This window comes from Macaca thibetana, chromosome 20, assembly GCF_024542745.1.
Source record: "Macaca thibetana thibetana isolate TM-01 chromosome 20, ASM2454274v1, whole genome shotgun sequence".
NCBI classification, from domain to species: domain Eukaryota; kingdom Metazoa; phylum Chordata; class Mammalia; order Primates; family Cercopithecidae; genus Macaca; species Macaca thibetana.
This window is the reverse complement of record NC_065597.1, coordinates 9947332-9973140: the sequence shown is the minus strand read 5'-3', so window position 1 is coordinate 9973140 and position 25809 is coordinate 9947332. Positions and strand designations below refer to the sequence as shown.

Below are 25809 nucleotides of genomic sequence, written 5' to 3'. Positions count from 1 at the left end.
ACCTTTACATGGTTTTATGGGTTGAATTATTATTATTATTTTCAGTTTCATCTCTACAGAAAATAATCTAAAAATTAGCCAGGCGTGGTGGTGGGTGCCTGTAGTCTCAGCTGCTCAGAAGGCTGAAGTGGGAGGATTGCTTGAACCTAGGAGGTCAAGGCTACAGTGAGTCATGATTATACCACTGCACTCCAGCCCAGGTGAAAGAATGAGATCTTGTCCCCCACTCCCCCCAAAAATAGTAACCGGACTCCAAAAGCATAGGCAACAAAAGCAAAAATAAGACAAATGGGTTTATACCAAATTAAAAAGCTTCTGCATGGCAAAGGAAATGACAGAGTAAAGAGACAACCCACAGATTGAGAAAAAATATTTACAAAATATACATTAGATCAGGGACTAATATCCAAAATATACAAACTCAGACCACTCAATAACAATAAAACAAATAACTCTATTAGAAATGGGTTTTTAATTTTGAGGGGCTGAGGCAGGAGGACTGCTTGAACCCAGGAGTTTGAGACAAGTCTGGGCAATATAGTGAGACTCCACCTCTAAAAAATAATGATAATATTAATACAAAGCTTCTGGGTATGGGCTGAATTATGTCCTCCCCAAAAGTTACTGAAGTCCTAACCTGCCAGTACCCGTGAAGGTGATCTTATTTGGAAACAGGGTCTCTGCAAGTGTAATCCAATTAAGATGAAGTCATCAGCGTGAGTCCTGATCCAATGTGACTTGTGTCCTCAAGAGAGGAGACACAGACACATGAGGGGAGAATGCCATGTGACGATGGAGGCAGAGATTGAAGTTCTGTGGCTGCTAGCCAAAGATTGCCAGCAAACCCCCAGAAGCCAAGAAGCAGCAAGGACGGATTCTCCCCTACAGGTTTCAGAAGGAGCATAGTCACGCCCATGCTTTGATTGCAGACTTCCAGCCTCCAGAACCGTGAGACAATACATTTCTCTTATTTTAAGTCACCCAGTTTGTGGTTCTTTGTTATGACATTCCTAGGAAACGGATACCCTGAGGTATCATTTTACAGACAACACCAACACAAACCTTTTCAAAATCATTTACTTCTTCATGGGCACTATGACTCGCCTTCTACCAAATTTGAGGATGTTTCCTTTGATGAAGTCCATGGGCATGAGAAACTAAGCAGTGAACTCTCATCTGCTGCCTTTTGACCTTCCTACTTTCCCGGAGTGTATTTTATTATCCCTTATATTTTACCTGTCCACTTGGAGAAGGAAATGTGACAGCACAAACACATGATGAGCTGGGAAAGCCTCATGCCTCTGTTTCCCATCAGTGTGTTCCATGGGAGCTGGGTAAGGGCAAGGGAAGGTATGGGAGGGTGTACTCTCACCCTTGTTCAGGAGACCGCGCCCAGGGGAAAGTGCAATCCATCATCACTACATCATTACCATCAAACTGTGCCACCTCTCTGGTCCCCATCCTAGGGGATTGGGGGTGGGGATCTGTGCTCATGTTCACCTTATTTCAGGCAGTTATTAACCTCAAGTTGCCTGTAGGGTCTGTGAGATAGAGGGGAAGGAGTCTTCATCTCCCTCACAGATGGTCACCTTGTCTTCAGCACCACCACCCCCTCCCAATTGTCCTCATGGGATAACCTCCTTCCTTGGCCTCCCATCCCCACAGGACAGCCATTCTCTTCCTGAAAGGAGGGTCTTTTCAGGAAGTGGAGGACTTTAAATTCCTCCTTGGATCTAGGTTCACAGTCCTTAGAACCCAGCCCGTCCCAACTGTCTCTCAAACCTTCTCAACCACTCCCTATCCTTCTCCTGACCAAACTTACTCTAGCACCTACAGCTCGTTATGCGTTCTTGGCTTCCTAGAGATGGCACCTGCTGTTCTTTATGCTTGAAACATCCTTCCAGCTGCGCATGGTGGCTCATGCCTGTAATTTCAGCACATCGGGAGGCCAAGGTAGGCAGATCGCTTGAGCCCAGGAGTTTGAGACCAGCCTGGGCCATGGCGAAACCCCATCTCTACAAAAAAAGTACCAAAATTAGCTGGGTGTGGTGGTGCATGCCTGTAGTCCCAGCTACTTGGGAGGCTGAAGTGGGAGGATTGCTGCCTGGGAGGTTGAGGCTGCAGCGAATTGAGATCACACCACTGAACTCCAGCCTGAGCAACAGCGCGAGACCCTGTCTCAAACAAAACAAAACAAAACAAAACAAAACACTCCTCCATCTCCACACCACATGAAACATTCTTGGAGAGGGGGAGTGGGGAGGTTCTTCTGTGCACCCCTGAGCACCCTGCTTCCCTCTATCTGGAGGAAGGCCACATTGTCTGGTAAGTGCTTGTTTACTGTCTCTCTTCCTTCATGAGACTAAACTCTCCAAGAATAGAGCCCTGGACTTGTCTGCATCTGCAGAAGGGAGCCCCTAGCTTTGATTCAAAATAGGCTTGTAGGCCGGGCGTGGTGGCTCACGCCTGTAATCCCAGCACTTTGGGAGGCCGAGACGGGCGGATCACGAGGTCAGGAGATCGAGACCATCCTGGCTAACACTGTGAAACCCCGTCTCTGCTAAAAATACAAAAAATTAGCCGGGCGTGGTGGCGGGCGCCTGTAGTCCCAGCTACTCGGGAAGCTGAGGCAGGAGAATGGCGTGAACCCGGGAGGCGGAGCTTGCAGTGAGCCGAGATCGCGCCACTGCACTCCGGACTGGGAGAGACAGCAAGACTCCGTCTCAAAAACAAAAAAACAAAAAAACAAAACAAAAAAACAAAAAAACAAAAAAAACCAAAATAGGCTTGTGGGCTTTTCATGAGAGGAAGAAATGGGTGAAAAATAATGATTATCATAAAGAAAGTTTTTATTCATGTAAGATTTGGGGGGAGTCTGGTCTCCTGTATTCAAAATCTCATTTAAGGTCAAAAGACACTTGGGACCCATTTATCCCCACTGCACAGGTGAGCAAACTGAGGATTTGAGAGGTAAAGAGTAGATCTCACAACCAGTTAAGTGGTCAAAATACAAGTATGCCTGATTCCAAGGCCCCAGTTTCCCCCAATTACTGCACGGACAGAGGGCGAACTGGCAAGCTAGCGGGGCTGCTCTTCCGGCCGACGGGGCTCGAGAGCCCCAGACCCTCGGGTACCGGGACCGCCTTCGCCCCGGCGTACCGGCGACGCGTGCGCAGTGCAGTGCGGCGCCCCCTGCAGGCGGCGCGCAGGGGGCGGTAGCGGCTGGGGGGCGCTCAGTGCGCCTGCGCGCTTGTGGAGCTGGTGGCGTCGGTCCGCTGGGGCTCCGCTGTTCTCCGCGCTGCGGGCGCGGCCATGGCGCAGCCGGGGAAGCTGCTCAAGGAGCAGAAGTACGACCGGCAGCTGAGGTGAGCCGAGGCTCACCGAGCCGAGGGTGGGCCGGCGGGCTTCCCAGCGGCCGGGCCGGGCCTAAGGGCGCGGGCGGCGTGGTCGGGCCTCCCTCAGGCCTTCTTCCAGGCTGGGCCGGGCTGTGCGGGGCGCGGGAAGCCGGCGCCCGGGGCTCCCACCCTGGGCCAGAGGTCCTCCGCGAAGGCTGGGACCCCTTCCCCCGCCATGCGGTGTGCGGTTCGGGGGGCCGCGGTCCCCAGCGCCAGCCGGGTCGCTAAGGCGGCTGCCAGCCCCGCCTCGCTGCGCCCGGGCTCCTCGTTTTCCGAATGGGGAGGCCCGGAGCGCACCCCATCCCGGCCGCGAGGGCGGCACAGAGGGTTAGGTTTTGTTCTCAGCCGGGGCTGTCCAATGGAAATAAAATGCTAGTCTCATGTGAGCCGCAAATGTAATTATAAATTTTCTAGTAACCACACTAAAGGTAAAATGAAACAGGTGAAATTGATTTTTAAATACCGTTTAATCCAATATGTCCAAAACATTACTGTTTCAACACTATCAATATAAAAAGTTATTGAGATATTTTACTTAAATTTTTATTTCAATTTTTTTTTTTTTTTTTGGGTAGAAACGAGGTTTTCGCCACCTTGCCCAAGCTGGTCATGGGTATTTTCCTTTTTATTTTATTTTTATTTATTTATTTTTTTTTTTTGAGACGGAGTCTCGCTCTGTCGCCCGGGCTGGAGTGCAGTGGCGCGATCTCGGCTCACTGCAAGCTCCGTCTCCCGGGTTCACGCCATTCTCCTGCCTCAGCCTCCCGAGTAGCTGGGACTACAGGCGCCCACAACCGCGCCCGGCTAATTTTTTGTATTTTTAGTAGAGACGGGGTTTCACCGTGGTCTCGATCTCCTGACCTTGTGATCCGCCCGCCTCGGCCTCCCAAAGTGCTGGGATTACAGGCGTGAGCCACCGCGCCCGGCCGGGTATTTTCCTTTTTAAAACTGCCTTAGAGGACCGGCACAGTGACTCATGCCTGTAATCAGCACTTTGGGAGGCCGAGGCAGGCGGATCACCTGAGGTCAGGAGTTCGATACCAGCCTGGGCAACATGGTGAAACCCTGTTTCTATTTAAAAATTCAAAAATTAGCTGGGCGTGGTGGTGCGCGCCTGTAATCCTAGTTACTCTGGAAGCTGAGGCTGGAGAATCGCTTGAATCCAGGAGGTGTAGGTTTCAGTGAGCCGAGATCGTGCCACTGCACTCCAGCCTGGGTGACAGAGCGAGACTCTGTCAAAAAAAAGCCCCCCCAAAACTGTCTTAGAAATACTATATTTTACACTTAACAGCACATCTCAGTTAACATTAGCCTCGCTGCTTGTGCTCAGTAGTACATGTGGCTAGCAGCTACCTTAATGGACAGTGCAGGCCTAAGTCATCAGAAGGGTCCTTGGGTACTTCCCCACCCTTGCCTTTTCTCCTTGCACTCCCCATTCCTTGTTTATTGAGCGTCTTCTATGTCTTGAGGCTGTGGAGATAAAGCGGCTTGGCTTTCCTCCTTCCTGGAGCCTCTGAGATAACAGAAGTTATATGTCCCCAAGGACTGGAGCTTCTATTTGCGCCACTAGCCTAGTGCTATATTAGAGGCTTTGGGCACTTAATTCTGAGAGCACCCTTGAAAGCAGCCATTTCCTGTGCCTTACAGTTGGAGAAACTGAGTCTTGGAGAAGTTAGGTAACTTGCCCAGAATTCCCCATATCTTTGAGCCAGGAGGTAAACTCAGGCTCTTCTGGCGTTTTTGGAGGTACTCAGTTACATCCTGCTTCCAGGCTTTTAGGAAAAGAAACAAGGTAACAGTCCTTATAACCAACTTAGGTTTTCTTGTAAATTCTTGGAGTTCTTGTGTTTCTAATGCAGGTATAACTGTGCATGACAGAGCTGAGAAGATAGTTGAGGTTACTAAGCAACTCTAACAAAAGAGGATTTTTGCTGAGGGCATTCCATTTAAGTCCCAAACTTTACCTTTCATTGTGAGAACTGGTTTTGAAGTGTCAAAGGGAAGCAGTTAGAAGCAAAATCCAGCAGTCAATAAGCTCCGCCTGACTTCACCATAGTTGGGCCAGCAAGATAGTAGAGAGGACTGATTCACTTGGCCTCTTCTTGAAGCATGTTACTTAGAGACACACTAGGATTCTTTTTTTTTTTTTTTTTTCCAGGGGCAAGGTCTCACTCTTTGACCCAGGCTAGAGTACAATGGCTAGAGTGCAGTGGCAGGAACACTGTTCACTGCAGCCTCAATTTCCTGGGCTCCAACGATCCTCCTGCCTCAGCCTCTTCAGTAGCTGGGACTACAGGCATGTGCCACCATGCTTGGCTAACTTTTTTAGAGATGGGGGTTTGCCCAGGCTGGTCTCGAACCCCTGCACTCAAGTGATCCTCCTGCCTCAGCCTCCCAAAGTGCTAGGATTACAGGCATGAGCCACAGCGCCTGGCCTCAGTATTCTTTTTGTTTTATTTTTGAGGTGGGTCTCAGTATGTTACCCAGGCTGGAGTGCAGTGGCTGTTCGCAGGTCTGATTATTGGCACACCACAGCCTTGATCTCATGGGCTGGAGTGATCCTCCTGCATCAGTCTCCCAAGCAGCTGGGATTACAGACACACACTGTCTCACCCTGCTTGAGATGCACCAGTATTTTTTTTCTTGAAACGGAGTCTCACTCTGTTGCGCAGGCTGGAGTGCAGTGGTGTGGTCTTGGCTCACTGCAATCTCTGCCTCCTGCGTTCATGTGATTCTCATGCCTCAGCCTCCCGAGTAGCTGGGATTACAGGTGCGCGCCACTGCGCCTGTCTAATTTTTGTATTTTTAGTAGGCCAGCCTGGTCTCAAACTCCTGACCTCAGGTGATCTGCCTGCCTCGGCCTCCCAAAGTGCTGAGATTACAGGTGCGAGCCACCGCGCCCGGCCAAGATGCACCAGTATTCTTAAATTTACTCTCCAATGATCCAAGCCTCTGTCAACCATGTATCTCAGGTGTCTTTTACATGCCATACTTTGATGGAGAAAACAGGCATTTACAGTCCATCTGGTTCTTCTAGACGATTCCTCCATACGTTTGACAGCTGTCTGGGCCCTTACGAAGTGGAAAGATGGGTGCTCAGCAAACAAAAACAAATGACGCCAGGTGCAGTAGCTTGTGCCTGTAGTCCCAGCAACTCTAGAGGCTGAGGCGAGAGGAATGCTTGAACCCAGGAGTTCAAGACCAGTCTGGACAACATAGTAAGACCCTGTATCAAAAACAAACAAACAGAAAACACAGTTGCTTGACATATGCTCTGGAGGACATACTGGCTACATAACAAGGGGTAATCTGCTTTAGATCAGGTAACAGGGAAGGCACATTAATCATTCTATTAGAATGTACACTGGGTAATATACTTTAAAGCACTCCTGTAGAAGTTGATGTGAGGCTTTTCAGATGGTAATTCAGTTTTCTTGGTAAAGCTTTTGCAGAAGTCACAGTAATAAGCCCTGTATCGAGATCTTAAATGCATCTAACAAAATTTTTTTTTTTTTTTTGAGATGGAGTCTTGCTCTGTTGCCGGGGCTGGAGTGCAGTGGCGCGATCTCGGCTCACTGCAAGCTCCACCCCCCGGGTTCACACCATTCTCCTGCCTCAGCCTCCCGAGTAGCTGGGACTACAGGTTCCTGCCACCACGTCCGGCTAATTTTTTCTATTTTTTAGTAGAGACGGGGTTTCACCATGTTAAGTCAGGATGGTCTCTCGATCTCCTGACCTTGTGATCTGCCCGCCTTGGCTCCCAAAATGCTGGGATTACAGGCGTGAGCCACTGTGCCTGGCGCATCTAACATAATTTAAGAATAAATGAAATAGGGCTGGGCATGGTGGCTCATATCCATAATCCCAGCACTTTGGGAGGCCAAGTGAGCTGAGCTCACACCACTATACTCCAGCCTGGGTGACAGAGCAAGACTCTATCTCCAAAAAAAAAAAAAAGAATAAATGAAATAGAAAACAGATGAGGTTTTAAGTCCAAAGACACTTTTTAAATGTTTGTTTGTTTGTTTGTTTGTTTTGAGACACAGTGTCACTCTTGTGCCCAGGCTGATAAGGAGCTGGAAGACCAAGTTTCTGTTTCTGATTTGACCCTCTCCCTCTTTCCCCCTAACCATTCAAGGCATCAACCTGAGTTCTAGATTACTGTATAATCACTATAGTAATATCTGTTCCTGTCTTACCTGTTTTCGGTGGTTATCACATCAGTCTATGCAAGGACAGTTTAAAGATCACCATTCAAATAAAGCTGTATTTTCATGGAAGTTTTAAAAACGTCAAATTTGTGTCTGTTTTATAGGTTGTGGGGTGATCATGGGCAAGAGGCTTTAGAATCTGCTCATGTTTGCCTAATAAATGCAACGGCCACAGGAACTGAAATTCTTAAAAACTTGGTACTACCAGGTAATGCAGTTTTGTGGTTGTGTTCTAAATATACTTCTTTAAGATTATGACCTAGAACTATATATTCCTGACTGACTCTGTTTTGGCTGTCAGGTATTGGTTCGTTTACAATTATTGATGGAAATCAGGTCAGCGGAGAAGATGCTGGAAACAAGTATGTTCTATTCTTTTCAAATATATACATGTTAAGGAAGGCAAGGCCTGAATCTTAGCTTCACCTCTTCAGTCAGGGTGACTCAACTTTCAGTGGAAATCATCCTTATGTTTGGGATTATGGTGAGGAGGAAGTGAGATAATATATGTAAAGTGCTAGTATAGCATCTGGCAAATAGGGCATTAATAAATGGTACCCATCATTACTGTCTTTATTGTTATTAATATAAAGGAGTAGTCATTATTCCTTTATTCATGGAATATGGGCACTTCCTAAGCTCTTGCATTGATTCATAGGTGTTAGCATATGATTAACAATAATACCTGTTGTTTGTGATGTCTTCTAGGCTTAGTCTAGGTGTGTCTCTCTTTACACTGTGTCTACAAAAATGCTGTTTTAAAGATGGCCTGTGTATTCTTTAAAGATTATATTTAGACTTTCAGAGCATGCCCAAATTTGGATTTAAAGCTCACCTTTTCAGGGACTTGAAGTCTGGTATCTCTCATTGTATTTGTCAGTAACAACAGTGAGTAAATATAAGGAAAACCAGCAATTAGTTCATATTTAGGTTTGATGCCTTTTCTTTGGATGGTAGTGCCAGTTTCTGCTAGGCACAGCACAGCTTTTTTATTGATATATACAAAGAAGTCTTGTTATCTTTGCTTACTTGGTTGGTTAGAGTAGAATATGATAAAAATAAGGTTTCTCCTTATGGAGCCAGTGAGCTTATACCAAAAAGTGGCATCCTGACTCTGATCAGCAGCCTCATATCTGGGCCTTGAGACACATCAAGGGTATGTGTGGGAGGAAGTCTGAACAAGTCTGTTACAGTTACATGCAAAAACAAATGGTTCAATACACCGAGAGTGGTCTATGGAACACTGGTTCTAGGGAACGTTAAGAGCTGTTCAATGGGCCAATGGGTTCCACGGTCAAATTCGTTTGGGAAATGGATCAAATGAAGTTAAAATTTCTTTACCATAAGATTTTAGTATCACATGTATTGTGTGTATTATGAATTTCCAAGAAGGAAATATAGTATATGGTGTTTCTCAAACTGTTTTTTTTTTTTTTTTTTTTGGAGACGGAGCCTTGCTCTGTCACTCAGGCTGGAGTGCAGTGGCGCGATCTTGGCTCACTGCAAGCTCCGCCTCCTGGGTTCACACCATTCTCCTACCTCAGCCTTCTGAGTAGCTGGGACTACAGGCGCCCGCCACCACGCCCAGCTAATGTTTTCTATTTTTAATAGAGACGGGGTTTCGCCGTGTTAGCCAGGATGGTCTCGATCTCCTGACTTCATGATCTGCCCGCCTCGGCTTCCCAAAGTGCTGGGATTACAGGCATGAGCTACTGCACCCGCCAGTGTTTCCCAAACGTTTTTTAGCCAAGGAACCCTTTTCTCTCAGAGGATCTTGTGAAATTCACATTCTGTGGTACACACTTTGGGAAAGAAACATTAATTTATTAGCCTATCTTTCTTTATAAGTTTCATCTGATTTTCTTCCACCAGGAAGGCTATTATAATCTGTAATCACAATATAGTTTGTTTTATACTATGAATGAAATATACATGCTATTACAATAACAACTTTTCCTTTATAGTCAGTAAACTTTACTTTTTTTTCCTTTGTTTTGTTCACTTTAGTTTCTTCCTTCAAAGAAGCAGTATTGGCAAGGTAAACAATTTGTTAGAGAATATAGTTGCATGTGAGCATCTAACGATGCCACTATGTTTTGATTGCTTGAAAAGCTTTGACTTTAAAAATGTGTATTATTTCTCTGAAAAAAAAGTTAACTAATTTTTCTCATCTTGTAAATCTTCATATGTTTGGTAGTTTAAAAACTTAGAAGTACTGTCTGTGTTTATACGTTGTATCCTGTATTAAAGCTAAATCTTGAGTAATGTTAATATTCAGAGGATGGATTCTGGTCAACAAATTTTTTTTTTTTTTTTTTTGAGACGGAGTCTTGCTCTGTCAGTCACCCAGGCTGGAGTGCAGTGGCGCAATCTCGGCTCACTGCAAGCTCTGCCTCCCGGATTCACGCCATTCTCCTGCCTTAGTCTCCTGAGTAGCTGGGACTACAGGCGCCCACCAACATGCCTGGCTAATTTTTTGTATTTTTAGTAGAGATGGGGTTTCACCGTGTTAGCCAGGATTGTCTTGATCTCCTGACCTCGTGATCCGCCTGCTTCAGCCTCCCAAAGTGCTGGGATTACAAGCGTGAGCCACCATGCCCGGCCTAAAAAAATCTTACAAACCATAATAGGCAACTTAGTGAAATGACCGTTAGCTTAGTGATTAACCACTCTTGTACAGGATTATAGATGTGGGGGATTAGAGTGAGTCTGAACTTGATCCAGGATATCCCTGCCTGCTACCCAGAGTTTTTTTTTTTTTTTTTTGAGACGGAGTCATGCTCTGTCACCCAGGCTGGAGTGCAGTGGCCGGATCTCAGCTCACTGCAAGCTCCGCCTCCCGGGTTCACGCCATTCTCCTGCCTCAGCCTCCCAAGTAGCTGGGACTACAGGCGCCCGCCACTTCGCCCGGCTAGTTTTTTGTATTTTTTAGTAGAGACGGGGTTTCACCGTGTTAGCCAGGATGGTCTCGATCTCCTGACGTCGTGATCCGCCCGTCTCGGCCTCCCAAAGTGCTGGGATTACAGGCTTGAGCCACCGCGCCCGGCCTACCCAGAGTTTTTTGGTCATTTGCCTAATCAAAAAAGTAGAGTACAGATAATGTCATTTGAGAACTCTGGATGATGATGGTTTTGCTTTGTTTTAAGTAATATTCTGTTGAGTCTTAAACACTAGGGGAAGCAGAATTGGCTGGGAGCAGTGGCTCACGCCTGTAATCTCAGCACTTTGGGAGGTCAAGGCAGGAGGATTGCTTGAGGCCAGGAGTTCAAGACCAGCCTGGGCAACAACATGTCAAGACCCTGTCTCTACAAAATATCAAAAAAAAAAAAAAAAAAAAAAAAAAATTAGCTGGTCATGGTAGCACATGCCTGTAGTCCCACCTACTTGGGAGGCTGAGGCAGGAGGGTTGCTTAAGCCTAGGAGTTCAAGGCTGCAGTGAGCTATGATCAGGCCACTATGCTTCAAACTGGACAACAGAACAAAAGCCTGTCTCTAAAAAGAAAAAAGAAGGGAAACAGAGTTGTCATACTTATGCATGAAATTTGGATAGTTTTACAGTATATTTGCCTGTTCCATAAATTGGGGGATTATATTGTGACCAAGTTTTTTCTAATTCAAGTTAAATGCTTTGTTTTTAAAAAGAACCGAGCTGAAGCTGCCATGGAATTCTTACAAGAATTAAATAGCGATGTCTCTGGAAGTTTTGTGGAAGAGGTATATATGTACACACATTGTTATGTCTGTGCTGAAATACAATTTTTTAAATAATTAAAAGCCCTAGAAATTTAGAATTTTGAATCTTTTCTTTTTTTTTTGAGACGGAGTCTCACTCTGTCGCCCAGGCTGGAGTGCAGTGGCCTGATCTCAGCTCACTGCAAGCTCCGCCTCCCGGGTTTACGCCATTCTCTTACCTCAGCCTCCCGAGTAGCTGGGACTACAGGCGCCCGCCAACTCGCCCGGCTAGTTTTTTTGCATTTTTTAGTAGAGACAGGGTTTCACTGTGTTAGCCAGGATGGTCTCGATATCCTGACCTTGTGATCCGCCCGTCTCGGCCTCCCAAAGTGCTGGGATGACAGGCTTGAGCCACCGCGCCCGGCCGAATCGTTTTTTTTTTTTTTTTTTTTGAGACGGAATCTCGCTCTGTCGCCCAGGCTGGAGTGCAGTGCCGCGATCTCGACTTACTGCAAGCTCCGCCTCCTGGGTTCATGCCATTCTTCTGCCTCAGCCTCCCAAGTAGCTGGGACTATAGGCGCCAGCCACCACTCCTGGCTAATTTTTTGTATTTTTAGTAGATATGAGTTTCACTGGGTTAGCCAGGATGGTCTCCATCTCCTGACCTCATGATCTGCCCTTCTCGGCCTCCCAAAGTGCTGGGATTACAGGCGTGAGCCACCGCGCTCGGCCAGAATTTTGAATCTTTGTGTCTTTTATGATTAGTTGAATTGGGTTTGTTGCCTCATTTGTTGTAAAATAGCTTAACTGTCTCTGCCATGTTTAATATGATTGTAAATTTTTTTTTCTTTGCTGCCCTATTTAGAGTCCAGAAAACCTTCTAGACAACGATCCTTCATTTTTCTGTAGGTTTACTGTTGTGGTTGCAACTCAGCTTCCTGAAAGGTAAATTTTTTTTGTTAATATGTTTTTATTTTAATCTTATTAGATTTGCATTGTTTTATTTTCTTTGCACAGTCTATGATGATACGGTTTTTAAAATTCTTAAATTCTACAGAAACTTTATTTTTTTTATTTTTTTTTTTTTTGAGACGGAGTCTCACTCTGCCGCCCAGGCTGGAGTGCAGTGGCGCCATCTCGGCTCACTGCAAGCTCCGCCTCCCGGGTTCAAGCCATTCTCCTGCCTCAGCCTCCGGAGTAGCTGGGACTACAGGCGCCCGCCACCGCGCCCGGCTAGTTTTTTTTTTTTTTTTTTTTTTTTTGTATTTTTTAGTAGAGACGGGATTTCACCATGTTAGCCAGGATGGTCTCGATCTCCTGACCTGGTGATCCGCCCATCTCGGCCTCCCAAAGTGCTGGGATTACAGGCTTGAGCCACCGCGCCCGGCCAGAAACTTTAAATGTGAAACTTTTTTTTTTTTTTTTTTTTTGAGATGGAGTCTCACTCTGTGGTCCAGGCTGGAGTACAGTGGCATGATCTTGGCTCACTGCAAGCTCCGCCTCCCGAGTTCACACCATTCTCCTGCCTCAGCCTCCTGAGTAGCTGGGACTACAGGCGCCTGCCACCACTCCTGTCTACTTTTTCGTATTTTTATTAGAGACAGGGTTTCATTGTGTTAGCCAGGATGTTCTCGATCTCCTGACCTCATGATCTGCCCGCCTCGGCCTCCTAAAGTGCTGGGATTATAGGCGTGAGCCACTGTGCCCAGCCATAAATTTGAAACTCTTGACCAGGCATGGTGGCTCACACCTGTAATCCCAACACTTTGGGAGGCTGAGGAGGGTGGATTGCTTGAGCTCAGGAATTTGAGACTAGCCTGGGCAACATGGCAAAACCCCATCTCAACAAAAAATACAAAAATTAGCTGGGAGTGGTGGCGCATGTCTGTGGTCCCAGCTACTCTGGAGGCTGAGATGGGAGGATTGCTGGAGCCTGGGGAGTCGAGGCTGCAGTAAGCCATGATCATGCCACTCTACTCAGCCTAGGTGACGAAGTGAGACCTGGTCTCAAAAAAAGTAAATTTAATTGGGAGGCCAAGGTGGGCAGATCATGAGGTCAAGAGATCGAGACCATCCTGGCCAACATGGTGAAACCCCATCTCTACTAAAAATACAAAAATTAGCTGGGCGTGGTGGCGCACGCCTGTAGTCCCAGCTACTTGGGAAACTGAGGCAGGAGAATCACTTGAATCAGGGAGGCGGAGCTTGCAGTGAGCCAAGATCATGCCACTGCACTCCAGTCCTGGTGACAGAGTGAGACTCTGTCTCAAACATAAATAAATAAATAAAATAAATTAAAAAAAAATTCTTAGAAATCTTCCAACATTGAAAAGATGGGAAGATAAAAATACTGAAACTTTTTTTTTTATTATTATTCTTTTTTTTTTTTTTTTTTTTTTTTTTTGAGACGGAGTCTCGCTCTGCCGCCCAGGCTGGAGTGCAGTGGCCGGATCTCAGCTCACTGCAAGCTCCGCCTCCCGGGTTCACGCCATTCTCCTGCCTCAGCCTCCGGAGTAGCTGGGACTACAGGCGCCCGCCACCGCGCCCGGCTAGTTTTTTGTATTTTTTAGTAGAGACGGGGTTTCACCATGTTAGCCAGGATGGTCTCGATCTCCTGACCTCGTGATCCGCCCATCTCAGCCTCCCAAAGTGCTGGGATTACAGGCTTGAGCCACCGCGCCCGGCCTATTATTATTCTTTAGACAGAGTCTTGCTCGGTTGCTCAGGCTGGAGTGCAGTGGCACAATCTTAGCTCAATCTTAGCACAATTCTTGTGCCTCAGTCTCCCAAATAGCTGGGATTATAGGCAAGTGCTACCATGCCCAGCTAATTTTTGTATTTTTAGTAGAGACGAGGTTTCACCTTGTTGGCCAGGCTGATCTCAAACTCCTGGCCTCAAGTGATCTGCCCGCCTCAGCCTCCCAAAGTCCTGGGATTACAGGCGTGGAGCCACCAAGCCCAGTCTTAGATGTGAAACTTTTGGAATATATTTAGAGCAATTAAACTGAACTTTTTTTTTTTTGTTGTTGTTGTTTTAGTGATTAAAAACTAGTTAGAATTGATTATTGAAGGCTGGGTGCAGTGACTCATGCCTGTAATTCCAGCAGTTTGGGAGGCTGAGACAGGTTCGGATCACTTGAGCACAGGAGTTTAAGACCAGCCTGGGCAACATGGCAAAACCTTGTGTCTACAAAAAATACAAAATTTAGCCAGATAGTGTGCATGCTGTGGTCCCAGCTACTCAGAAGGCTGGGATGGGATAATCACTTGAGCTCGGGAGGTCAAGGCTGCAGTGAGCCATGATCATGCCACTGCACTCCAGCCTGGGCAACAGAGTGAGACCCTATCTTTAAAAAAAAAAAAAAAAAAGAGAGAGAGAATTGGTTATTGGAATTGTTGGGGGTGTATTTGTGGGTTTTATATTTTTTCTCTGTCATGGAAATGTTTAGAATTATCTTTCTTTAACGTTTCTCCTTAATATGACAGACTAAGGTTTCACATCCCTCTTGTCCAAAAGATGTACTTTCTTTCATTGAGACTGCAACCTATGGAAATGCTTGCTTTTCAGTGTATTCTTGACCTGCTTATGTAAACGCAGTTATGTACCTTTGCATTTATTATTTAGTAAGAAAGTTGCTTTATTTTAAGACATTTTCATGTTTTGCATGTTCCCATGTTTGGCATATTTCCATTTGCTTATGTTCATATTTTGCCTTTTTTTTTTTTTTTTTTTTTTTTTTAACAGCACTTTACTACGCTTAGCAGATGTCCTCTGGAATTCCCAGATTCCTCTTTTGATCTGTAGGACATATGGACTAGTTGGTTATATGAGGATCATTATAAAAGAACATCCAGGTAAAATTGTTGAGCATATGGGCTTACTATTGGTTGCTTTAGCTATAATTTTAGAAACTTGACAATTTAGAAAGTCAGTTTTAAATTACGAAGTAAATTTGTAGCAGCACATCTCTAGTTGCAGATTCAAAGTGGCAATCAGATTCAATAGGCTGCAATCTACTCTTTATGTAGCATTATAGAAGGATACAAAGCAGGACATATAACAGGTACAGCTTCTTCATCTTATTAGGAGATCCAGCAACTATGCAAGTACCCAGCTTCTTTTGCCCCCAACCCACATCAGGCATGTATGGCTGTGGAGAGCTAAGGAATGTGGGTCACTCTGACCCATGAAGTTACACCACCTTTCCCCTCTCCCGTCTTTTTTTTTTTTTTTTTTAAGACAGAGTTTCGCTCTTGTTGCCCAGACTGGAGTACAGTGGCACAATCTTGGCTTACTGCAACCTCCACCTCCCAGGTTCAACTGATTCTCCTGCCTCAGCCTCCCAACTGGGATTACAGGCGCCCGCCACCATGCCCAGCTAATTTTTTGCATTTTTAGTAGAGAGAGGGTTTCACCATGTTGGCCAGGCTGATCGAGAACTCCTGACCTCAGGTGATCCACCTGCCTTGGCCTCCCAAAGTACTGTTATTACAGGTGTGAGCCACTGCACCATGCCCCTCCAATCTTTTATTTCATCCTCATGCAGGCTTTAGGTTCTCTCAGTTCAGGTGCAATTTCACACGACAAAGACATTTACATAACTACTGTTCCCAAGGAAACTGTTGTAGGAGACCAAAGTCGTTTATAGGCAGACCTCCATCAGCTGAGGGTTGATATAAGCCCTTTACTTATAAAATTTTAATCATCATAAAATTTTCATCCAGTATTCATACAATGCTCTTTATTTACTCAAGAAAGCATTTTTACTATGAGCCAAGCACTCTGTTAATGTGATGATAGCCATTGGTATTGGTAGTGTCACTGAGGAGTAATATCTGTGTGGGCAGTTAGGGAGTGCTTGTCAGGATAAGCTCTGGCTGCTGGTGGTAAGCCATTTAAGAGTTGAAAGTGGTGTCAACTGATGGGAGGGGACAAAAGAGTGGAAAGTGGGAGAGTGACCGGGTAAACATTTTATTTTAAATGGGTCGCTCTGAAGTTGAGTAGAAAGTAAATGGATTTAAAGGGGCAAAGATTGGAGGCAGGGATTGCTGTTAGAAATTTCCAGTGGCCTAAGTAAGAGGCAGTGTGTTCTTTTTTCCAGTTTAGGGAAGAGAAGAAGAGGGGGTGGATAATAATAAAGGTTTGGCATTGCTAGTTGTGTGCCTGCCTTTATAAGAATTATTTCATTTACTCTTTCCAAAACCTTTATAAGGTACAGATTGAGCATCATTAATCCAAAAATCCAAAATCAGAAATGCTCCAAAATGCAAAACTTTTTGAGCACTGATATGATATTCAAAGAAAACACTCATTGGAACATTTCTTTAGATTTTTGGGTTAGAGAGCTCATCTAGTATGTATTTGCAAATATACCAAAATCTCAGCAAAATCCAAAACACTTATGGTCCCAAGCATTTTGGATAAGAGAGATATACAGCCTATAGAACTTTAATATCTGCTTTTTATAGATGATGCTGAGGCAATGAGAGATTAAATTTTTTGCCTAAGGTCACATAGTTAGCAAGTGACAAAACTGGGCCTACCTCTAAGCACTCACTGAAATTATACACTCTCCTGTACTCTCTCATGTGGACAGCAGTGTACAGAGTGAGATTAGGAAGTGGGGAGTTACTGATATTGGGGCCAAGGAAGCAAGAAGTGAAGGATGACCATCAGGTTTCTGGGGAAGAGTCTAGGTAGATGGTGATGCTGTCTATTAAAGACCACAAGAGGAGGGAGGATAGGTTGTTAGTTGCTATCTGTACATAGGTTTTGTCAATTTTGAGCTTTTCCAGTTAGAACAAATTCTGTTCTAAAGGAATCTTGTTTTACTTTTACTAAAACTTTATAGTTGACTTAAGATTTGTGCATTTTACTATGTGTAAATCGTACCTTAATAAAACAGTGAAAAAACCTGTGGGCCCTGTACCCATTTAAAAATTAAAGATTTCGTAAGTTTCTATAATTCAGTGTATTGTCATCAGTATTGCCAAATAATTAAGTTTATCTTTTGAGCTGGGCACGATGGCTCACACCTGTAATCCAAGAACTTTGGAAGGCCGAGACAGGAGGAGCCCTTGAATCCAGGAGTTTGAGACTAGCTTGGGTGACATAGTGAGACCCCATCTGTACAAAAAAATTAAAAAATTAGTTGGGCACAGTGACACGAGACTGTAGTCCCACCTTCTCAGGAGGCTGAGGTGGGAGGATCCCTTCAGCCCAGGAGTTTCAGCAGTGAGCTATGGTTGTGCCACTGCACTTTAGCCTGGGTAATACAGCAAGATCCTATCTCTCTTTTTTTTTTTTTAAGTATTAAATTTATCCTTTTGAATTCTTTGTTTCACAGTAATAGAATCTCATCCAGATAATGCATTAGAGGATCTACGACTAGATAAGCCATTTCCTGAACTGAGAGAACATTTTCAGTCCTATGATTTGGATCATATGGAAAAAAAGGTTGGTAGTGTGTGTGACCTTACATTTACAGATAGACCTAAAACATTTTTTTTTTAACCTAAGGTTTTTGAATTACACCAAAGTGGGAAAATCCTATAAACCTCCATATTCCTGTCATCCAGATTACCCAATAACAATATTTTACCTTGTTTTCAACATATTAATTTTTCTCCAAAATTAAAAAACTTTTTTATTGAAGAAAAGTATGTATACTGAACATCTGTGTAATCACTACCCAGGTCAAGAAATTAGACATTAACCTATTCCAGGTGGGGAGATGGGGATGGTTAATGGGTACCAAAAAAATAATTGGAAAGAATGAATAAGATTTACTCCTTGAAAGCACAACAAGGTGACTATAGTTAATAATGACAACTTAGTTATACGTTTTAAAATAATTAAGAGTTTAATTGGATTATTTGTAACATAAAGGATAAACGCTTGAGGGGATAAATGCTATACAGATACCCCTCTCCATGATGTGCTTCACATTGCATACCTGTATCAAAGCATGTACCCCATAAATATATATACCTAAGTATCCACAAAAATTGAAAATAAAAAATTTTCAAACAGAAAACAGAAACAAAAAAATTCCAAGAAGTCCTCTTTATGGCCTTTTTCTAAACAAATAGAAATAATGACATAAAAATATAATTTAAAGAGTATATGTATTTTTGCCTACTTCCATATTAATTAACATGCAGTTGTTTATTTGGTTCATCAGAAAACAGAAAAGATCCTCCTTTCTTTAGGATTGGTGTCTGAAATTGAGATTTGAGCTGTGTCTTTGGGTGGCAGTCTCTGAGACTGTTTTGCTGGTATAAGGGGGACAATCATAGTATATACGTGACATACTAGGTATCTACCTCTAGAAGAATTTGTAAAGCAGTTTTTATTAACTCAGTTCATTTTCCTCTATTCATTACTCTGCATATATTAGGAGATCATAAATATTGTTGAATTTGTTGAAAACGAGATGGTACAGTGAAGAATTAATAATACCAATATTTTCTTTTATTTGTCTCTCATTTTTAGGACCACAGCCATACTCCATGGATTGTGATCATAGCTAAATATTTAGCACAGTGGTATAGTGAAGTATGTCCTTTTAAAAAAAAATTTCATATGCAACTGTATTTTCAGTTTCTTATAAAGGATTTCCTTGATGGGGAATGGGAGATTAATTTTTTTCCTTATGGGCTTGTATGGTAGGGCAAATGGATGCTTTTAAATTTAAATCCAGCAGTTCATCTTTTGATCCTGATAATTTTAATTAACAAAATGAAATTTGATGAATGTCATTATGAAACTGGCAGGGGGAATGAATGTAGATAAATGGTCACAGTGTCTGTTTTCTATCAAGTGAGCCTCTGATTTCACAGAGAAATATATTTGTTGATGAAATCTTAGGAAGAGAATGGGGGACACTGTAGACTTTCAATTTCTGTATTTTGAGTTTTTAATAACTAGATTTTAAAAATTTTTAACCAATTTAGACAAATGGACGAATACCTAAAACATATAAAGAAAAAGAAGACTTCAGAGATTTGATTAGACAAGGTAATATTATGGGATATGATTAAATACTATATAAAGCTTGAAAAGCAAATTGCTAGAGGCAAGTGCTTATTGGATTTCTGTTGACACCTTTGTCAGATGATATCATCATGAGCTTTTATTTCACTTTCCCCCTGGAGAAGTTAAGAAGCCACGCCTTGTATAGTTTTAAGGACTAATGATAAGCCATATTTCTTCTTAAGATTCAATATTCTGCAGAATCTGACAAGGTTATTTTTATAATGGGGGAACAGAAGAGTGAAAAGAAAAGGGCTGTTGTTTGCTAACAATTTCCCATTAAAATAGGAATTCTAAAGAATGAAAATGGGGCTCCAGAAGATGAAGAGAATTTTGAAGAAGCCATTAAAAATGTGAACACAGCACTAAATACAACTCAGGTAATGAAAGAGTTGCTGAGGAATTCACATGAACAAGGTGTTTTCTAGAGTCCTTCACTATTAAATGGTTGATTACAATGATTTAAGTTCATATTTTCTAAATGTATAGTTAGAAATAAATACAGGGCCGGGCATGGTGGTTCATCCTAGCACTTTGGGAGGCTGAGGCGGGCGGACCACCTGAGATCAGGAGTTTGAGACGAGCCTGGCCAACATAGCGAAACCGCGTCTCTACTAAAAATACAAAAATTAGCCGGGCATGGTGGAACATACCTGTAACCCCAGCTACTCGGGAGGCTGAGGCAGGAGAATCACTTGAACCCAGGAGGCAGACGTTACAGTGAGCCAAGATTACACCACTGCACTCCAGCCTGGGCAACAGAGTAAGACTCCGCCTCAGGTGCCTTTGGTTTTGTTATGGCTTAGTTGTTGAAGTATGACCATTGAAGTTTTTGGGGAGCTTTGGAATAACACCTGGTAGTTTAAGTTAGAATTTTCTTGCAACTTAAAACAGCAAATATGCTGCCTTTCAAGTTAGGAAGGCACGTAAGATATTACCAACTTTTTGGAGACAACAAGGCAGCATTGCTTAGTGATTAAAAGTGTGCGCTGGCTGGGGCCAGGCGTGGTGGCTCACACCTGTAATCCCAACACATTTGGGAGGCCGAGGAGGGCAGATCACATGAGGTCAGGAGTCCAAGACCAGCCTGGCCAACATAGTGAAACCCCATCTCTACTAAAAATACAAAAAATTAGCTGGGTATGGTGGTGGGCACCTGTAATCCCAGCTACTTGGGAGACAGGTTGCAGTGAGCTGAGATCTTGCCAGTGTACTCCAGCCTGGGCAACAAGAGTGAGACTCTGTCTCAAAAAAAAAAAAAAAAAAAAAAGTGGTTGCCGGCCAGGTGTGGTGGCTCACACCTGTAATCCCGACACTTTGGGAGGCCGGGGCAGAAAAATTGCTTGAGCCCAGTTCAAGACCAGCCTGAACAACACAGGAAGATACGGTCTATACAAAAAATTTAAAAATTAGATGGGTGTGGTGGCATGCACCTATAGTCTCAGCTACTCTGAACCCTAAGATGGTGGGAGGATCGCTTGAGCCCTGGAGGTTGAGGCTGCAGTGAGCCATGATTGTGCCACTGCATTGCAGCCTAGGCAATGATATGAGACCCTGTGTCCATAAAAGTATGTGCTTTGTGAATCACTTTTCTGGGGTGATGAAAATTTTCTGTTTTAATTGGGGTTATGGTTAAAAATATGTATATATAGTTATCAAAATGCATTGAGTTGGACATTTAAAATCTCTGTATTTCACTGAATATAAAACCACAGTTGAAAAGAAAAGGTTCAATAGTTGGGGGACAGTAAGTTAAATAAACAGATAAAAATGCACCAGGTGCTATGAACAAAATTACAGCAGAACAAAGGGGCAGAGAGCATGTTGGGGACAAGGGAATCTGGGGTTGAGAGACAATTTTAGATAGGGAGCCAGGGAGACTTTCCAAGAGACATTTAAGCAGAAGCCTGAGTGAAGTGACATGCAGAGGTCTGGGGGAAGAGCTTTTCAGTTGGAGGAAGCACATGTGCAAAGAAGTGGGAGGAAGCTTGACTTTTGTTCAAGCATCAGTAAGCAAGTCAGTGTGATTGGAATGAAGTAAAAAAGGGGGGAAAGTGGTAGGAAGGATTTGAGTTTGGAGAGGCAGAAAGGACCAGATCATAAAGGTCTTGCAGGCTATTTAAGCATTTCGATCAAGGAAGTGGAGTGAGCTGCTTTATATTCTAAAAGACCATTCTGGCTTTGGTGAGGAGAACAGAATTGAGGGGACTGGGAATGGAAGCAGAGAGACCAGTTAGGAGGTACCACTGAGACATTTCATTTTTCCACGCAACAGTAGAATTAAAGCCTATGATTTGTATACTTTTTTTTTTTTTTGAGACAGGGTCTCACATTGTTGCCCAGGGTAGAGTGCAGTGATGCAATGACTGCTCACTGCAGCCTTGACCTCCTGGGTTCAAGTGATCCTCCCACCTCAGCCTCCCAAGTAGCTGGGACCACAAGCATGTGCCACCATGCCTAGCTAATTTACTTTTACATTTTGTATAGGCAGGGTCTCCCTGTTTTGTTTAGGTTGATCTCGAACTCCTGGGCTCAAGTGACCCTCCCACCTTGGCCTCCTAAATGCTGGGATTATAGGTGCGAGCCATCGTGCTTGGCTTTATACTCTTGATTAATGTATGAAGATCTTGCTAGCAATAAAATTACTTTATAGTTTTAGTGTTTTTCAGAGTGGTTGTCTCAGTGGTCACTAATTAGGGTGCAAGGGTTTCCAATTTTTGACAAGATGGAAAATCATGGAATACTACAAGTCTATAATCTGTTTTGTCTTCAGATTTAACTATATAATATCATTTATTGGGGCCCCTTCTTTACCCCATTTATGGTATAAGAGAATAGGTATTAAATGCTAGCAACAGTGGGCAGGAGAGGTCTTTCTTCCATTCTTTCTTTCCCCATCAAATCTTCATATGGTACTGATTCTAAATAAAATTATAAACAAATCAGAAGTTTGTATTTGATTACAATTTGAGAATTCAAAGAATATATCTGAAGAAATAGCACTGAAAATAAAGATGGGCAAATTCTTAATACTGTGTAAGTAAATGTTTCATGTTCCTTTGTTAGATCCCAAGCAGTATTGAAGATATATTTAATGATGATCGCTGCATAAATATCACCAAACAGGTAACAACAACAAAAGTAAAAACATTGCTGTCTAAACCTTTGGGTCAAAGTAAAACGCCGCTTAATGTTAATTTTTTCTTATTCTTTTAGACTCCATCATTTTGGATTTTAGCTCGTGCCTTAAAGGAATTTGTGGCCAAAGAGGGTCAAGGAAATTTACCTGTTCGAGGCACAATCCCTGATATGATTGCAGATTCAGGCAAATATATAAAACTGCAAAACGTGTATGTCACTGTTTTCAAACTATGTAGTATACAAAGTCTGATTATATTAGAGATAAACATTTTATCATCCTATCAGAAATCAAATGAAAGTTTATTATAACCTCATTGCTTATAAATAAACTAGGCCAGCTGTAGTGGCTCATGCCTGTAATCCCAACACTTTGGGAGGCCAAGGTGGGAGAACTGCTTGAGTCCAGGAGTTTGAGACCATCCTGGGCAACAGTGAGACTTCCGTCTCTACAAATTGAAAAATTAGGTGGGCATGGTAGCATGTGCCTTTAATCTCAACTACTCGGGAGGCTGAGGCAGAAGGATCTCTTGAGCTCAGGAGTTTGAGGCTGCAGTGAGCCATGATCATGCCACTTCACTTCAGCCTGGGTGACAGAGCAAGACCCTGTTTCAAATAAATAAATAAGTAAAAATAAGCTAAAGAACTTAGGCCAGGCTGGGCGCAGTGGCTCATGCCTGTAATCCCAGCACTTTGGGAGGCTGAGGTGGGCGGATCACAAGGTCAGGAGATTAAGACTATCCTGGCTAACACGGGAAAACCCGTCTCTACTAAAAATCCAAAAAAATTAGCCGGGAGTGGTGGCGGGCGCCTGTAGTCCCAGCTACTTGGGAGGCTGAGGCAGGAGAATAGCGTGAACCTGGGAGGTGGAGCTTGCAGTGAGCCGAGATCATGTCACTGCACTCCAACCTGGGTAACAAAGTGAGACTCTGTCTCAAAAAAAAAAAAAGAAACTTAGGCCGGGCAGGCAGATCATGAGGTCAGGAGATCAAGACCATCGTGGCCAACATGGTGAAACCCTGTCTCTACTAAAAAAAAATACAAAAAATTAGCCAGGCGTGGTGGTGCGTGCCTGTAGTCCCAGCTATTCGGGAGGCTGAGGCAGGGGAATCGCTTGAACCCAGGAGGTGGAGGTTGCAGTGAGCCAAGATCGCACCACTGCACTCCAGCCTGGCGACAGCAAAATTCCACCTCAAAAAAAAAAAAAAAACAACTTAGGGATGATTCTTTTTAGGCTCAAAGCAAAATTGAGTGGGAAATACAGAATTACCACATATCCCTAGGAGGCAGAGTTGTTTTTTTTCCCTACCTCATGATAAACTTAATATTTGGTCACTTAACTCTGTGCTATGAACTATGTGTATTAAGTAATTTAATATACACACAAGGTTCACAACAACCTTATGAGAGAGAGAGATACTGTTATTGTCCCCATTTTACACTTGAAGAAACTAAGGTATTGAAAAGGTTACTTATACAAGATCAGATAGCTGGTAAATGGCAGAACCAAGATTTGAACCCCAGAAAACCCAGTACCAGAGCCTGTATTCTTAGCCATGGCCCTATACTGCCTTTTATTTGTAACTTAAAACCATGACGTGTTTGATGAATTTTTTATCTTAATGTTTCATAATTTATAGTCTATAACTAGACACCTTGCTATCCAGGTATCACTAGCCTGAACCCAGATAGACTATCATAGGGATGGATCTCAATGAATATTACCCTCATATAGTTAGGGCATGGTGCAAAGAATCCAGGTCTGCTGGCTTGGTTTCTTTGGGGGCCAAGTAATGTCACATAGAGATGATCTCTGTTCCCCAGACAGATTTCACTCTTTATCATGTCACCATTGAAAGAATCTTGGTTTGTTGTCCTAGCCTAAGAGTTCAACTACTTAAAACTTGGGGAAGGTCAATTGAGGGTAGAAATTAGTGTTCAGGCTGACTACATGAGAGGTAGTCAGCCTGAACACTAATGATTTTTAGAGGGTGAAAGGTAAATAGACCTAAAGAAGTTTTATGGCCGGGTGCAGGGGCTCACACCTGTATTCCCAGCACTTTGGGAGGCCAAAGCAGGTGGTGAAATGTGCCACAGGGGATGTTCACAGGTATTTTAAATGATTGAAATTTTACTTTTTCCATGGTCTCAGTAGTATAGATAATTATTGGATAAGGGTTTTTTTTTCCTCTCATAATAAATGGGGAGTATTTTAAAACAATCAGAGGTACAGCATGTTTATCTGTGGCAATGCTAAAAAAGTATGAAGGTCAGTTAATTGAAAATTGTCATGAATACAGTATTTTCAGTTTTTAAATCACTTGAACCTAGGAGTTCGAGACCAGCCTGGGCAACATGGTGAAACTCCGTCTGTACAAAAAGACAAAAATTAGTCGGGTGTGGTAGCGTGCGCCTGAATTTCCAGCTACTTGGGAGACTGAGGTGGGAGGATCATATGAGTGTGGGAAGTTGAGGCTGCATTGAGCCAGGATTGCACCACTGCACTCCAGCCTGGGCGGCAGAGCGAGATCCTGTCTCAAAAAACAAAAACAAAAGTTTTACATTGGAGATGAACAGTTTTAATGTATTTAACTTTCCTTGGACTTGACTTCCAGGAGATAAGTCATGTTCTTCAGTAACGTATTTTTTAGGTCCTCTGTCACAGAGCCTAAATCATAGATCCCTCTAGGAGGGCAGTTTTTAAGTTGGGTGCTGTTAGAGGGACCCTGGGTTTTAGTGGGCACTGAGAGTCTGTCACTAACACTGGAAAGATTCCCAGCTACTCATAGATGCTGTTGATAGCATTTCCCTGGCATTTTCACATTTCATACATTGTCAGGCCTGTTTTTTTTCATGAAAAGGAAATAAATTTTTTGTTCATGGGAACAATTTAAATTTTGCTAATTTAAAAATTTGTTAATAATTGCTTTTTGTTCTTTTTCAGTTACCGTGAAAAAGCAAAGAAGGATGCTGCCGCTGTGGGTAATCATGTTGCCAAATTGCTGCAGTCCATTGGCCAGGTAAGCTGCTGGGCACACTGTGCCCATACAGGCCTAAGCACATAACTCCAGCCAGAAAGGGTTTAGAGACAGAGGGTGTGGCACTAGCTCTGCTTATTTAGGGGGAGCTCTCATTTGCCTGCCTAATGGGAGAGCTTGTGATAAGGAAACAAGATATTTTTAAAGTGCTCTCCCAGCTCTTGGAGAAAGCCTCCCCATCTCACAGTGACTGGCTTTGTGCCGCACCCTTTGTTAATCTTGTCTTTTAAACTGGAACAGAATCTGTATTTATCTCTTTACAGGCACCAGAGTCCATTTCAGAGAAAGAATTAAAATTACTCTGTAAGTCCCCTTGAATT

At 43.4% G+C, this 25809-nt stretch overlaps 2 protein-coding genes across 3 annotated transcripts in view; one reads left to right on the top strand and one right to left on the bottom strand.

Annotated features, from left to right (window-relative positions):
• CA7 (carbonic anhydrase 7) overlaps positions 1 to 25809 on the bottom strand; it is an 836404-nt gene that overhangs the window by 16552 nt on the left and 794043 nt on the right. The gene's annotated exons all lie outside the window — the stretch shown is intronic.
• Positions 3211 to 25809, top strand: part of NAE1 (NEDD8 activating enzyme E1 subunit 1) — a 30669-nt gene continuing 8070 nt past the window's right edge. Inside the window, exons 1-15 of one of the 2 annotated variants that reach the window (XM_050774935.1) lie at positions 3211 to 3365; positions 7711 to 7814; positions 7908 to 7968; positions 9614 to 9644; positions 11249 to 11320; positions 12144 to 12223; positions 15024 to 15133; positions 17626 to 17735; positions 18774 to 18836; positions 19235 to 19298; positions 19602 to 19693; positions 22380 to 22439; positions 22530 to 22663; positions 25396 to 25471; positions 25753 to 25792. In XM_050774935.1, coding sequence (XP_050630892.1) covers positions 3313 to 3365; positions 7711 to 7814; positions 7908 to 7968; positions 9614 to 9644; positions 11249 to 11320; positions 12144 to 12223; positions 15024 to 15133; positions 17626 to 17735; positions 18774 to 18836; positions 19235 to 19298; positions 19602 to 19693; positions 22380 to 22439; positions 22530 to 22663; positions 25396 to 25471; positions 25753 to 25792 — 1150 coding nt within the window. In that variant the 5' untranslated portion in view covers positions 3211 to 3312. The remainder of the gene's footprint in view (positions 3366 to 7710; positions 7815 to 7907; positions 7969 to 9613; positions 9645 to 11248; positions 11321 to 12143; positions 12224 to 15023; positions 15134 to 17625; positions 17736 to 18773; positions 18837 to 19234; positions 19299 to 19601; positions 19694 to 22379; positions 22440 to 22529; positions 22664 to 25395; positions 25472 to 25752; positions 25793 to 25809) is intronic. The other variant, XM_050774936.1, reaches the window with a different exon arrangement.